This window comes from Piliocolobus tephrosceles, chromosome 12, assembly GCF_002776525.5.
Source record: "Piliocolobus tephrosceles isolate RC106 chromosome 12, ASM277652v3, whole genome shotgun sequence".
In the NCBI taxonomy this organism is placed as follows: Eukaryota; Metazoa; Chordata; class Mammalia; order Primates; family Cercopithecidae; genus Piliocolobus; species Piliocolobus tephrosceles.
Window position 1 is genome coordinate 29,973,615 of NC_045445.1, and position 14,406 is coordinate 29,988,020.

General features: G+C 34.7%; 1 protein-coding gene across 2 annotated transcripts in view; it reads left to right on the forward strand.

Annotated features, from left to right (window-relative positions):
* TENM1 (teneurin transmembrane protein 1) overlaps positions 1 to 14,406 on the forward strand; it is a 604,771-nt gene that overhangs the window by 407,132 nt on the left and 183,233 nt on the right. For both annotated transcript variants that reach the window (XM_023198891.1, XM_023198892.1), the window contains exons 12-14: positions 8,698 to 8,883; positions 10,502 to 10,525; positions 12,436 to 12,582. In XM_023198891.1, the coding sequence (XP_023054659.1) occupies positions 8,698 to 8,883; positions 10,502 to 10,525; positions 12,436 to 12,582 (357 nt within the window). The remainder of the gene's footprint in view (positions 1 to 8,697; positions 8,884 to 10,501; positions 10,526 to 12,435; positions 12,583 to 14,406) is intronic.

Below are 14,406 nucleotides of genomic sequence, written 5' to 3' on the forward strand. Positions count from 1 at the left end.
CCAACATGGCACAAGTATACATATGTAACAAACCTGCACGTTATGCACATGTACCCTAGAACATAAAGTATAATAATAAAAAAAAGAGAAAAAATAAAAATAAAATAAAATAAAATCCCTATTGGCCAAGGGAAAAAAAATTAATAAACACAAAATCCCTATGTATACTTTTGTGATCCCATCTGCCTCTCTTCTCTACAGCAGAAACCACTATCCTCAATCTAATCATTGCCATACAATACATATTTTTAAGCTTTTCCAAATATATATATATATATATCTATAAAATATGTTGTATTGTTCTACATGTGTTTAAATTTCATATGAATAACTTGCTTTCCTCCTTCATCGTTACGTTTCTAAAGTTTGTCCATATTCAGGCATGGACCTCTACCTTATTCAAGTTAACTGCTATATTTTTTACACTGCATAAATATACTAAAATTTATATATCCTTTCCCATTGATGGATATTTACGTTCAGACAGATATACACACCTCCTAGTATTAATAGGTATGCTTCAAAATGTTCTTGGATATTCTTGGCCTTTTCTGTTTCATATGGATTTTAGGATCATGTTTCAAGCTCTGCGATGGGATATTTACCAGAATTGAATTGAATTTATAGAACTAGTACAGAAAAATTGACTTTCTAATGATATTGAGGCTTGTGAGCCATGAACACAGTACTTTCCATTGATTGGGTCTTTTTATGTGTTCTTCAATAAAGTTGTAAAATTGTATGTGAAGGAGTATGGAACCTTTTTTTGCTATATTTGCTATTATCGTTAATGGGACCTTTTATTTAGAAAAAAAAGTACATGTTCTAATTTGCTGCCCCTGATATCTAGGCATGTTATTGATTTTTTCTTTTTGGTTTTACATCCAGAAACCTTGTTATTCTCTCTTGTAGCTTTCATAGTTTACTTGTATATTCAATTTTATCTCTTCCTTTTCAGACATTCCACTTTTTTATGTCTTTGGTTGCTTTTTTGTGCTGACTATGATTTCCAATACAACACTGAGTTAGAAGCTGTAGTTAATTCTAGTACTTCTTCTGACATTAAGAGGAATATATTACTCCATTTCTGTACTAAATATGATGCTTACTATAGGATTTTGGTAAATCACCTTTACCATATTCAGTTAAGTTATCTTTTAGCCGTGCTTTTCTAGGAGATTCTATGATAAATAGGAACTAAATTTTAAATGGTACTCTTTCTACATATAATAATAAAATTATAATTTTTCTTTAATCATTATGAAATGTGTTAAAGTAAAATGGAATAATTCAGTGGTGAATTACATTAATAGATTTTTCTAAAGTTAAGCCATCCTAGCATTCATGTTTATTTGGCTGTGACTTCTGTATACTGGTGTATGTGTGTGTGTGTATGTGTGTGCATTTTTGATTTGATTACCAGATATTTTCTTGGAGATTTTTGCAGCCATGTTTATAAGTGAGATTGGCCTATTAAGAAATCATTTCTAAAGCTGGACAAGGTGGAACACACCTGCAGTCCCAGCTACTAGGGAGGCTGGGGTGGAAGAATTGCTTGGCTCAAGAGTTCGAGTCCAGTCTGGGCAAAATAGCGACATCTCATCTTTAAAAACAAAATCATTTTCTCCTTTTCTTACCCTATTTTGGAACTGTCTTGGAACTAGACTATAGTCTTATAAAATGATTCAAGATGGTTTCCCTTTTTTCCGGTTCTCTGGTATAGTTTAAAATAGAGATTATCTGTCCTTTGAAAATTTGACAAAATACACCTGTAAAACCATCTGGGCAATTTTCAATGTTTTTAATGTGTATTCATGTTTTCTATTTCTTCTCACATCCATCTGTTTTCTGGGAAAAGCCTACTTTATCTAAGGTTTCAGACTTACTGGCATAAAGTTGTTAGTAGCAGTCTCTAATTTGTTTTTGAATTTTAATCTTTAATGTTTATTTGTATTCTTTCTTTTCCTTTTTTCTAGCTCTCTTACTTTGCCACAGGTTTCTCTGTTTTTTATATTCATCTCAAAGATGCATATTTTGATTTTGTTGATCTTCTCTGTTGTTTCTTTGTTTCCGATTTCATTAACTTCTGCTCTTGGCTTTGTTGTGTCCTTCATCTATTTATATGTAGTCCTTTTTCTAAATTCTTGATTTGGACACTTTGCTCATTAGATTTCAATTATTCTTCTTTTCTACTACATGCATTTCAGGCTGTGAATTTGCTCTAAGTTACTGTCTAAGCTGCATCCCGCAAGTTTTTGTAAATAGTATTTCATTGTTACTCAGTTTCTAATTCCAATGTAATTTTTGAAACATAATTCATGAATTATTTTTAAGTGTGTTTTTAAAGAACACCTTTCTGGAATTTTTCTTTTGTTATCTTTTTGTTTATTGATTTCTAATTTTACTGCATTTTGTAAAGCAGTATAATCTGTATGCTGTGGAACCTTTGGCATTTATTGAGTCTTGCTTTGTAGACGAAACTTTGTCAGTTTTTGTGGGTTATTCTCTGTGTGCTTGGAAAGAACATGTATTGTATAGTCATAGCTTTGAGGTCCTATATATGTCCATTAAGTTAAAGTTGTACTGCCTTTGAGTGATGATGACTTTATTTATTCCTTTTCAGTGTTTATACAAGTTTTCTTTGTCTTGCATAATTTCATTGGCTAGGACCTCCAGAATTATATTGTGTAGAAGTCATGATCATAGGCATCTTTTCTCAGTCTTAATAATGCAAGGAAAGATTTCAACATCTCACTATTATGATGTTTGCTATGAGGTCTTGTAGCTACTCTTTATCAAATTTAAAGTTCCTTTTAGTCTTAGTTTTAAAATTAAAGTTAAAAGTTCCTTTTAATTACAAGTTAACTCAAAATGTCCTTTTAGTCTTAGTTTGTTACAAGTTTTTATCATGAATGGATGTTTAGTATTTTATGAAATACCTATTATATATCTATTGAGATGATAATTTGATTTTTCTATTTTATTCCATATATGTGATGAATTACGTTTGTTAATTTTCTAATGTGAAAGCAAACTTATAATATATTCCTAGAATAAGCACAAATTGGTCATGATATTATTTCCTGTTATGTAATGCTAGATTTGCTATGTTAATTTTTGTTTAGGATTTTTGTATCCATGAATGAGATCTTCATGAGAAAGATTGGCATATATTTTTTAAATAACATCCTTCAGAATTTTATATCGGGATTATGCTGACCTCATAAGTCATATTGTTAAGAGCTTCCTCTTTTTCTGTTTTTTGGAAAAGTTTAAGATTGGCAATTTTTCTTTCTTAAAAGTTTGGTATATTTACAAATGAAGTCATCTGAGACTGAAATTTTCTTTGTGGTAATGTTTTCCATTATGGATTAAGTTTCTTTATAGAAACTATTCAGTTTCCATTTTTTCTTGTAGTTTATTAAGTTGTATTATTCTAGAAATTTGTTCATTTCATCAAAAATTTCAGATGTGTTGACAAAAAGCTGTTAGTGATATCCTCTTAGGATGTTTTATGTTTGTACTATGTATAGCAATGTCATATTTTATTTCTGATATTGGTTATTTGGGTCTTCTGTATTTTCATCTTGATCAGTCTCTACCAGGAGTTTATCAATTTTGTTGGTCTGAGCCAATCATCAAGTATTGACTTTGTTGATTCTTTCTGTAGTATATTTATTCCTATTGTATTAGCTTTAGCTCTTATAATTAGCATGTTCTTCCTTCTACTTTCTTGGAGTATACTTTGGTTTTCTCTTTCTAATTTCTTAGAATCGATACTTAGGTCATGGTTTTTCAGCTCGTTTTTCTTTCTACCTTATAAATTTTTCTGTACACATGGATTTAATTATATTATACATTTTTACTCATTTCAGTCTCTTCTAATTTTCATGATGATGTCTTATTTGTTTAATGTTTTATTCAAAAATGTATTTCTTGATTTCCAAACATGTATGGATTTTAGGTTCATCTGTTATTACTAATTTCAAGTTTAATTTCATACTGGACTTAAAATATCCTATGTATGACTTCAATATTTCTAAATATATCAAGACTTGCTTTAGAGCCTAGCACATGGTCAATATTTGTAAATGTTCTATATACATTTGAAATACATTATGTGTATTTTGTAGTCATTTATGGCAGTGTCTTATATATATCAATTAGATCAAATCTGTTAACCATGTTGCTTAAATATTTCATACTCCTTCTGATTTGTTTGCTTGCTCTATCAGTTGGTGTGAGAGGGGGGCTGTAAAGTCTCTGACTATGACTGTGAATTTGTCCTTTTCCCTTTTGTCTTCTTTCAATTTTGCTTCATTTATTTGGCTTACCGCTTTCTTTAATGTTGGAATTTTTTTTTCTTTTTTTTTTTTTTTTTTTTGAGACAGGGTCTCACTCTGTTGCCCAGGCTGGAGTGCAGTGGCATGAACATTGCTCACTGCAGCCTTGACCACCTGGGCTCAAGCAATCCTCCCACCTCAGCTTCTTGAGTAGCTATAGGCACATGCCACCACACCCAGCTATCTTTTTTTTTTTTTTTTTTTTTGGAGTTGGGGTCTCGCTCTGTCACCCAGGCTGTAGTGCAGTGGCCGGATCTCAGCTCACTGCAAGCTCTGCCTCCCGGGTTTACGCCATTCTCCTGCCTCAGCCTCCCGAGTAGCTGGGGCTACAGGCGCCCGCCACCTCGCCTACCTAGCTTTTTGTATTCTTTTTTTAGTAGAGACGGGGTTTCATCATGTTAACCAGAATGGTCTCGATCTCCTGACCTCGTGATCCTCCCGTCTCGGCCTCCCAAAATGCTGGGTATCTTTTGTATTTTTTGTAGAGATGGAGTCTCACTACATTGCACAGGCTGGTCTCAAACTCCTGTGCTCAAGTGACCTGCCCACCTCACCTTTCCACAGTGCTGGGATTGCAGGTGTGTGCCAATGTGCCTGGCCAATGTTGGAAATTTCGATTCAATTTTTATTTTCTGATTCCATGAGACTGAAAAAGCCCTACTCAGCCTCTGAGCTTCTAGCTCCCTCTGGTATAATTGACAGATGCTGCTACAGGAAAAGCATCCACAAATGTCAGGCTCCTCTCTCTGTGTTTTCTTTTTCTTCTGGAACTTGGCATGGTAATTCTTTTTTATCTTTTTTTTCATTTTTTTAAAAATTATACTTTAAGTTCTAGGGTACATGTGCACAATGTGCAGGATTGTTATATATGTATACATGTGCCATGTTGGTGTGCTGCACCCATTAACTCGTCATTTACATTAGGTATACCTCATAATGCTATCCCTCCCCCCTCCCCCTCCCCACGATAGGCCCCAGTGTGTGATGTTCCCCTTCCTATGTCCAAGTGTTCTCATTGTTCGATTCCCACCTATGAGTGAGAGCATGCGGTGTTTGGTTTTTGTCCTTGCCATAGTTTGCTGAGAATGATGGTTTCCAGCTTCATTCATGTCCCTGCAAAGGACATGAACTCATCCTTTTATATGGCTGCATAGTATTCCATGGTGTATATGTTGGCACAGTAATTCTTTACTGTTTTGTGAACTCCACTAACTCCCAAAAGATTTTAAAATATATTTTGTTTAGATTTTCTAGTTCTCATCAGAAGGGAATAGTAAAAATTACTTAGGTCCCTATTACTAGAAACAGAATTTCACCTTTATGTTTTCATATGCATACTTGACAAATTACCGGTTACCTAACTCCCGAATAATACAAGGCTTCCCAAATATTTCATTCAGGACACTCCATCTTACATACTATTAAAAGATAGTATTTTATTTCTACATTTATCCTAGCTCCAGATTTTTTATTATTATTATTTTGTACTCAATAGTCAGTGCTTTGTCATCTCTCTAGGCTAGTGGGTACAGTTTATTACTCACCATCTTACTGAAATTGCAGCCTTTCAAGTGTCTCCAACTTTATGCTGGAGATTTAGTCCAACTCCCCATCTGAAATGGGTCCAATACCTCATCTCTTTTTTCTTTGTGGACATAAGTACCCAAGCCCCTAGTCGTAATTGGGTATAATAACTCTCAAGACTACCAGATGATTGACTGCTTTGGCTTTTAGCATCCTCTTTGCTTCTGGCACTTGAAGATTTCTCTATTTTTGTGAGCCAAGACATGCAATTTAAAAAATTGTTACATTATATCCAACATTTCTAATGGTTTATATAGAGATAGTTTGAAAATAGCCTAGTCTGCTATTTGGCCAATACTGTTCGTCTAGTCCTATTACTTTTCAGACAGAAATCAGAATGTCATACTCCTCTATGCCTAACATTTATAGTTGTACAAAGCAATATATGAAAAATGTTTGCTTCTAACTGTTTTAGTCAGAGCTGTCTTGACTAGCTTTAACCAATTAGCGCCTAATCTTATAAAGGCCCTTTCAATTCAGTTTTTAATGTCTTGGGGGGAGGCCGTGAATGGGAACAGAATGATAATATCAGCCTTACTGCAAGAACTGAAATTATAAATACAAATTATCAGAGATTCAGACCAAGATTAGGGACCAGGGGTTCTTTCAGGATAATTCTACCTGAGCTACCACTTTTTAAGCCAAGGCCCACCTTTTTAAGATATGTTTTTCTGTGTCCTAGACTTTTCTCACAATCTGATGTTACCCTGTACAGCTTTCTATTCACGTTTCCACCCCTTCCAATTTGGATTTTCAACTACACCTTTATCAGTACAGCTCTTCCTAAAGTCATCAACAAATTCCATGTTGATAAATCCAATGGACACTTCTCTGGCTGTGCCTTACTTGACCTCTTAGCAATATTAGATGTAGTTAAACACTCCTTTATTAAAAAATGTCCTCTTGGGCTTTAGTTACACCACAATCTCCTGGATTTCTTCCTATCATTCACTGCCTTCTCCATTCCAGTTTCCTTTGATGGTTCCTCTTTTTTCTACCTGATCTTTCTTCAGGGCTCTTCTATTCCCTCTTTAGGGATATCAACCAGTTATTTCCATGCCTTTAAATACCACCTATATGCTAAAGATGGCCAATTTTATTATCTCTAGCCCTGGCCTGTCAGAATCATATTTCCTACTGGTTGCACTGACATTTTCACTTGGCTTTTTACATATATCTTAAGGTTAATCTGTTTGATCTTCCACCCTTATTTTTCCCTTAGCCTTTCTCATTTCATTAATGACAGCATTATCTGTCCATTTGTTTAAGCCAAACTTTTATTTTTCCCTTTCCTTCATCCCTTATATACAATTTTGAGCAAGTCCTATTGGTTACATCTCTAAACTATATTTCAAATCTGTCCCAACAGCCTTGTGAGGTATAAGTGTTATTACTTCTATTGCATTCTTACACAAACAGAGATTAAGACAATACATTAGTAAGTTGCCTAAGGGTCCATAGGTACTAAGCAGAGGAATCAGGGATGCAGTTATCTTTATTTCAAATCCACTACTCTTTCCATCATACCCTGACCTTCAAAGAATGCTTATGAGTAAACTTATGAACAAATTGATCCAGATTATAATAAAACTCATAATCATGGCTTTTTCAAAAGAATATTGTCATCTACTGAAAAATAACTTTGCTATCTGTGGAGTATATTAATATCAATGCCTCTAAATATGTTAAACTAGTTTCAGAATTTGAGACTGTGAAAGAGACAACCTGGCTTCCAGAACACCCTCTTTTCCTTTCAGGAATATGTGGTCTATTGTTCCCAAAACGTATTTCATTCTTTCCGTAGGTTTTTATCCTACTTCTCTTCCTCCGGCAAGGGAATTAGATCACGAAAGAGGCTTCCCTGCTTTTATGTTGGTTTATCTACTGTCATGACTTTATTAATATTCAACATTTCTCAACAAAAAGTCAAAGTGACAAAGGAAAGAAACTCAGCAGAGCCAGTACACATCATCATTATTATACTGTCTAAATACTGAGTAGCATTTGAAGATAAGAAGGATGTGTACTTTAATCAACCAGGGTTAATTTTATATGCTTAAAATAAATGCAAATATTGTTAGTATGATCAGGGAAACCAGCTGGTTGTCATCATTGGCATTTTTACCTTTTTCATATTTTGAATTTTATTAGAAAGTTATTATCTTTCCAATTAATGAACGTGTCTTTCTGAATGAAGTTAGGGCACTGTTTTATTGGGATTTTTCCCCCAGTGATATCTTATAGTATCGTAAAATCCCTGCAACATTATCTGCGATCTTAATGAAATTTTAGTGAAACCCACTTGACATTTGTTTGTCATTAATCTCATTTCTAAGCCTTGAATGCCATTATCATTTTATAGACTTCTCAAAATCAGTTTGGCTTAGAGTTTTGTATTATTCTTAGAGACTTAACTACGTCTTTTTAGAGTTTCTTGCACATTCATTCAGATGCTAGAGATCTTTGTGACATCTTGTTTATATAAATTGTTTGTTAACATTTTGTTTAAAATATAAGTATAGGCAGGGCATGGTGGCTCACATCTGTAATCCCAGCACTTTGGGAAGCCAAGATGGGAGGATCACTTGAGGCCAGAAGTTCAAGACCAGCCTGGTTAACATAGCAAGACCCCATCTCTATTAAAATAATAAATAAATAAAATATAAATATAAATATAGACTGGGATTTTTGGTAATTCTAATGTTTTTTGGAAGAATGGATGCTGGTTTTAACAAAATATGTTAATATATCTTCTTTGAATTCCCCACAGAGCTGTGTACCATGGAGTGTGGTAGCCATGGAGTCTGTTCAAGAGGAATTTGCCAGTGTGAAGAAGGCTGGGTAGGACCAACATGTGAGGAACGCTCCTGCCATTCTCATTGTACTGAGCATGGCCAATGCAAAGATGGAAAATGTGAGTGTAGCCCTGGATGGGAGGGCGACCACTGCACAATTGGTAAGTACCACCATACTTTAATCATAGTAAATTGAATTAGTTGAAGTTAAAAGCAGTCTAGTGAGTCAATCACCAGGCATTTAGTAGAATTTGAGGTTGGAGTAGAGGCGGACAAGGAGGGTTGATTACAAGTTTTAAAGTTTTGTGAACTGATAGGTTTCTTCTTTTGTCGATGATATTCTACGTATTTTTTGTGTTGTTTCGTTTCTTATTACTTCAGTATTCCTTATGTTTTCTGCTTTCAAGTGCTTTGAGTTACTCAGGTGAAAGATGTTACATTGGAATAAAGTGTCATTAGTTAATAAGAAAAGTGCTTTTGTTGTGAAGGTAACATTCTCTGCCCATTTTTCCTTTTGAAAAGTATAGGTTGTTTCGGTTGAAAGCACTTAGAGGCAATTTCATTAAATGGGACTACTTTAACAGGGGCCATTCAATATCATTAGAGGCTGTCTTTAATGTATATGAGGAAGCCACTTCTGACCTATCATCAACAGAACATTTGTGTTGAATTGTTTATCTGGTAATGTAGAGAGTTGGTCCTGAAGCCACCACTCTCTCTTCACCCCTTATTGCTAATTTCACAAAGGGAAAATGATCTGTGAATACAGAAAAGCTTATGTAATAATTAATCTATCATGTGATCTTCACACTATAAAAGATATTCAAAATAAATATTTCAGTTATAAACACTTTTTCTGAAAAAAAAAAAGCAAAGCCCTTAACATATATTTCTATCCACCACAAAGGTTTCTATGCAACAAACCTTTGCATAGAAAGGTTGTCATTAATACAGAGTAACAAGTATGATTCCCATTATTCAACTAAAGAAAGTGGGTCATAGAGTGTTCCAGTGGCATTCCTTGACTACACAGAAAATTCCTGCAGAGCAAAGGCAAATGTGGGCCTCTGGATACCCAATTCATTGTTTGTAGGCTTTTCCCTCACTAGACTATACTAGAGCTTTCATTTTTAGGTGAAAGTATTTTCTTATAATGGTTGGAACTTGCCAAAGTAATGTATAATATATATAATACATATAGCATATAATCTTCATAAACTGCATTACTTCTCTACTAAAGGTACGGTAAGTCTTGTTCTGCAACTGTGGGAAATATTTAAGATTCATTAAAAAGGTGGAGAGGGATGAGATTCAGATGTGTAGCTTAAGTAGTTACATTTCTGTACTACAGTAGGTTTATTGCCTTTACATGAGAGGATTTAAATATTGTGATGATTACCATAGGTGTTTACTCCAGAACTCTCTTCTAAAGATATTACTAATAAGAAGTTGAAGCCAGTGCTCTTTCACAGAAGTTATTTCTGAAATGTGAAAATGCAGTACACTTCTTATACTTCTAATGAAATATGACACTTTTTAGGAAGCCTAATAGAGTTTCTTGAAAAAATGCCATTAATATCATTCTCACAGAAAGTATTATTCACAGACTACACAGACCCATGTACCCAACTTTTGAGCTGCAGGCATTTCAGCAGTTCACAGTTTGCTGTTCTCCTCCTAGGCAACAGATGATTAGTACATATTGTATACCTTTAGTCTGAAATTCATTTGTCATATAGTCAGAAATTCATTTGATCATTCTTTTCCCCTCCCTTTTAGCTCACTACTTAGACGCTGTCAGAGGTAAGTTTTTTTCTCACTAATTTTATAACAGAAATATATTTTTAAAAGAAAATATGCATGTGAGAAAGAAAGGATGGTGTTTTTTGCCATTTGTGTTGTTTGTTTTTATTTTTGGCAATCTTATTTAAATATAGTGTTCTCAGTTTCATGCTAAAATTGTCACACTAAAAGGTAATTTGTTTTTTCAACATCGAAGAGTCACTTTTTACTATAGTATAGAATGGACTGATAAGCAGTTTTAAGGACTATTTTCTCTTGTCTTTATATTGAGTTCTGTGTATGTGTGTGTGTCTGGATCTGTGTGTGTAACACAGGTAATTATTAAATAATTTTAATACTTTAATAATTATTAAATAATTTGGTTCAGAGGATGAACTTTTTCTTTAACATAACAATGTAGCTCCAAGTCCATATACAAGGATTCCTAAGTCCTTACAGGGGCAGGAGAATTATCCTCCTAGAAGTATCCCATCATACATCCCTCCAGGGAGCTTCCTTTAACAGAGACAGCAAAGGTTTTTCTGCCAGATATCCTAGTGCCTTTCATTACCTCAGCTTCAAAAGCTTAATATGTCCCAAATTATTCTTTATTTCATCTTAATTATCTATTGCATATCCATTAGAATAGAACTACAAAATTTCCCTTCTCAACCCTATGTATGTTCATCATATGCCATGTCATGAGTATATTACATACATAAAGCTTTCCATATTTTCTAACGGTCATCTCTCATTTTATTTTTAAATTTTTTCTTCCTCTGGTCTGTTGATAGTTGTTTGGAAAACTATTTAGAAGGAACAATGGGTAACTTCTACAGATATTTTAAAACTTTTTTTTGTTTTTTGGTTTGCTCTTTATGCTTTTGGAATTTTATTTCAAAGAAAGAAACTGAAATGAATATTGACTGGACTATTCCCTGTAAAATTCAGGTCTGGTCCTGTGTTGCTACTAGGAAAACACCCAGTAGCATTATAGTTGCTTTCTCCATTCATCTGCCCACTGTGCATGTGGCACATGTGAAGTTACCCTTTGCTAGAGCTGAACTGCAAACTACGGGTACAAAGAGTAGGGCATCCCTGAGAAATTTAAAGTCTAAAGAGGAACCATTGTCAGTGTTGATGCTTCATCAATGGATATAAGTTATTTAAATGCTACACTTTCCTCTTGACTTGATATTTTCCAGTTTTCTATAATTCAGAAAGTCTAAATCTGGCATGTAGTAATTCCATAAACCCTTATTTAACATTTAATATTATTGTTACAAGCATAATATCATGCAAGCTTTTGAGAGAGATACCATAGAAGTAAAGATTTCAATCCTTAGCCCACAGATGAATAATAATCTTGAAGAGAAAAGGTGAATAAATATGAAGCAACTACAGCACATTTCTAAGGCACCATGTGAACAAATACTAAATGGTGTGGTCTGAACTGTATACCAACATACTTAAGTCCTGAAGCAATACATCACAAGGGAAAATCAGCACAGGCTAGAAGTAGTTAGGGAAAGTTTTTCTTCATAGGGACTGCTATCTTTTCCCAACATATTGGCCATAACTAGATACAGTGTCATCCATATAGTTTTGATTGAGATGAGGAGATATGTTTATTGAAAAGAAAAAAGAATTTTTGCCCCTACCATAGTTTTCTTCCTATGTGAACCAGGGGTTGGGAATTGGGGTTAGCATTAATAAAGCTTAATTGGCTCTCAAAGGAAAACTACTGCAGAGTAAGGGATAACAAGTTCCCTGGGAAGGTTTTGCAAGCAAGCAAGCTCCTCTTCCATTTATTCAACACCTCATCTGAATGGGGCCCAGATGATTAGATGCTTCCCTATAGGCAAATACATCATTGTTGGCCAGTCCCATTCTGATGTCTCTGTGATGGTTACTCTCTGATGTCTTTTCAGATGGCTGCCCAGGACTCTGCTTTGGAAATGGACGATGTACCCTGGATCAAAATGGTTGGCACTGTGTGTGCCAGGTGGGTTGGAGTGGGACAGGCTGCAATGTTGTCATGGAAATGCTTTGTGGAGATAACTTGGATAATGATGGAGGTGAGTCATTTATAAAATGTTCACATTAGAAAGGAATAGCCCAGCCTCAAGCCTGTAATCCCAGCACTTTGGGAGGCTGAGACGGGCGGATCACGAGGTCAGGAGATCGAGACCATCCTGGCTAACACAGTGAAACCCCGTCTCTACTAAAAATACAAAAAACTAGCCGGGCAAGGTGGCGGGCGCCTGTAGTCCCAGCTACTCCGGAGGCTGAGGCAGGAGAATGGCGTAAACCTGGGAGGCAGGAGCTTGCAGTGAGCTGAGATCTGGCCACTGCACTCCAGCCCGGGTGACAGAGCAAGACTCCGTCTCAAAAAAAAAAATAAATAGAATAAAATAAAATAAAATGTTCACATTAGAAAGGAATAGCGTAGCCCCTAGCACAGTGGTAATCAACCTGGCCAAGGGTTGAAATTTAGGTATCTAAATTTCAGGTGAAAATTAGGAATCTCTAGTATAAATGATACTGAGTTATATAGGGTAATGCTACCTTTTAGTCTCAATCACATTAAGAAATTACTTACTGAATATTTACTATGACCAGGCAGTACTCCAATTTTTTTTGCATGTGTTATGTATCATTTAATTCTCACAATAACCCTATGAGGCTTAGGTACTACTGTTTTCCCTACTTGTAGATGGGAAAATTAATGCTCTGGGTGGGGATAGTAAGTGACTTACCCAGAATCACATAGCTAGAGAGTAGCAGAACCAAGTCTCCAATTTAGCACTATGTCAGTTCAGAGCATATTTTCTCAACTACTACACCATGCTACCTTCCATACCCATGGCATTTATCATATCAAATTAAATTAACGTACCACTATTCAAGTTGTCTGATGTTAGCATAGTTTGCACTAGACATACTAAAATATTTTTCTTTGTTGTTAGTTATTTGGAACTCCCTCTTGTGTGTCTACCTTTTAGTAACAATTTATACCTTTCAGAGGATGTAGCATCAAGACAATTTTTGGTAGAATTTTAAATATTTAATCGAGGAGCTGTGCATGATATTTTTTAAAACCATATGTGGCTCCAAGACCTCAGAGTTACCACTTCTCTTAGGAAAGCCAACAAAACATCTAACACACTGTACGATCAGACATCAAAACTGCCCAAACCACCTCTGAATGACCCTAAAACAACAAATCCTCACTTTCCACATACCTTCTACTTGATGAAACATAAAATTAACAAAAAATTTTTTAAAATTTCTGTATATTAGCTTAAACTGAAGTATATTATTAAATTTGACTCCTCACATTTCTATATCTGCTTAGACAATTGCATTCCTTGTCATTTGAATTCAGACATGGGACAGGCTTATATTAATAAGGTAGCAGTCATGGCTTAAGCATCAAATTGCATTGTAAGAGTTTCTTCCTTTACTTGTTCTGGCTAACAGTTAACCTTTAAAAGTTTTAAGACCTTATCAAAATTAAGTGGAGGCAACTTTGTGATTAAGAACACAGAGATTTGAAGTCAAACTGTCTGGATTCAGATACTAGCTCTGGCTCTTATACTAACTGCGTGATTTGGGGCAAGTTTTATGATATCTCTATGCTTCAATTTCCTTATTTCTAAAATGGGGTTGATGATATTAAATGATATTACCATTTTTCCCTATAGTAGAATTAAGATGATATTGATGATAAATATAGATTCAGTTCTACTTTGAGATGGAAAGATAGATTGAATAATTAGACACACACTGTCTAATAGGGTTGTAATAAGGATTAAATGAGATAGTTCAAGTGAGCCACTTGAAAGATAGTAAACTACACCACACACACACACACACTTAGAAGAGACTATTTTCTGAAG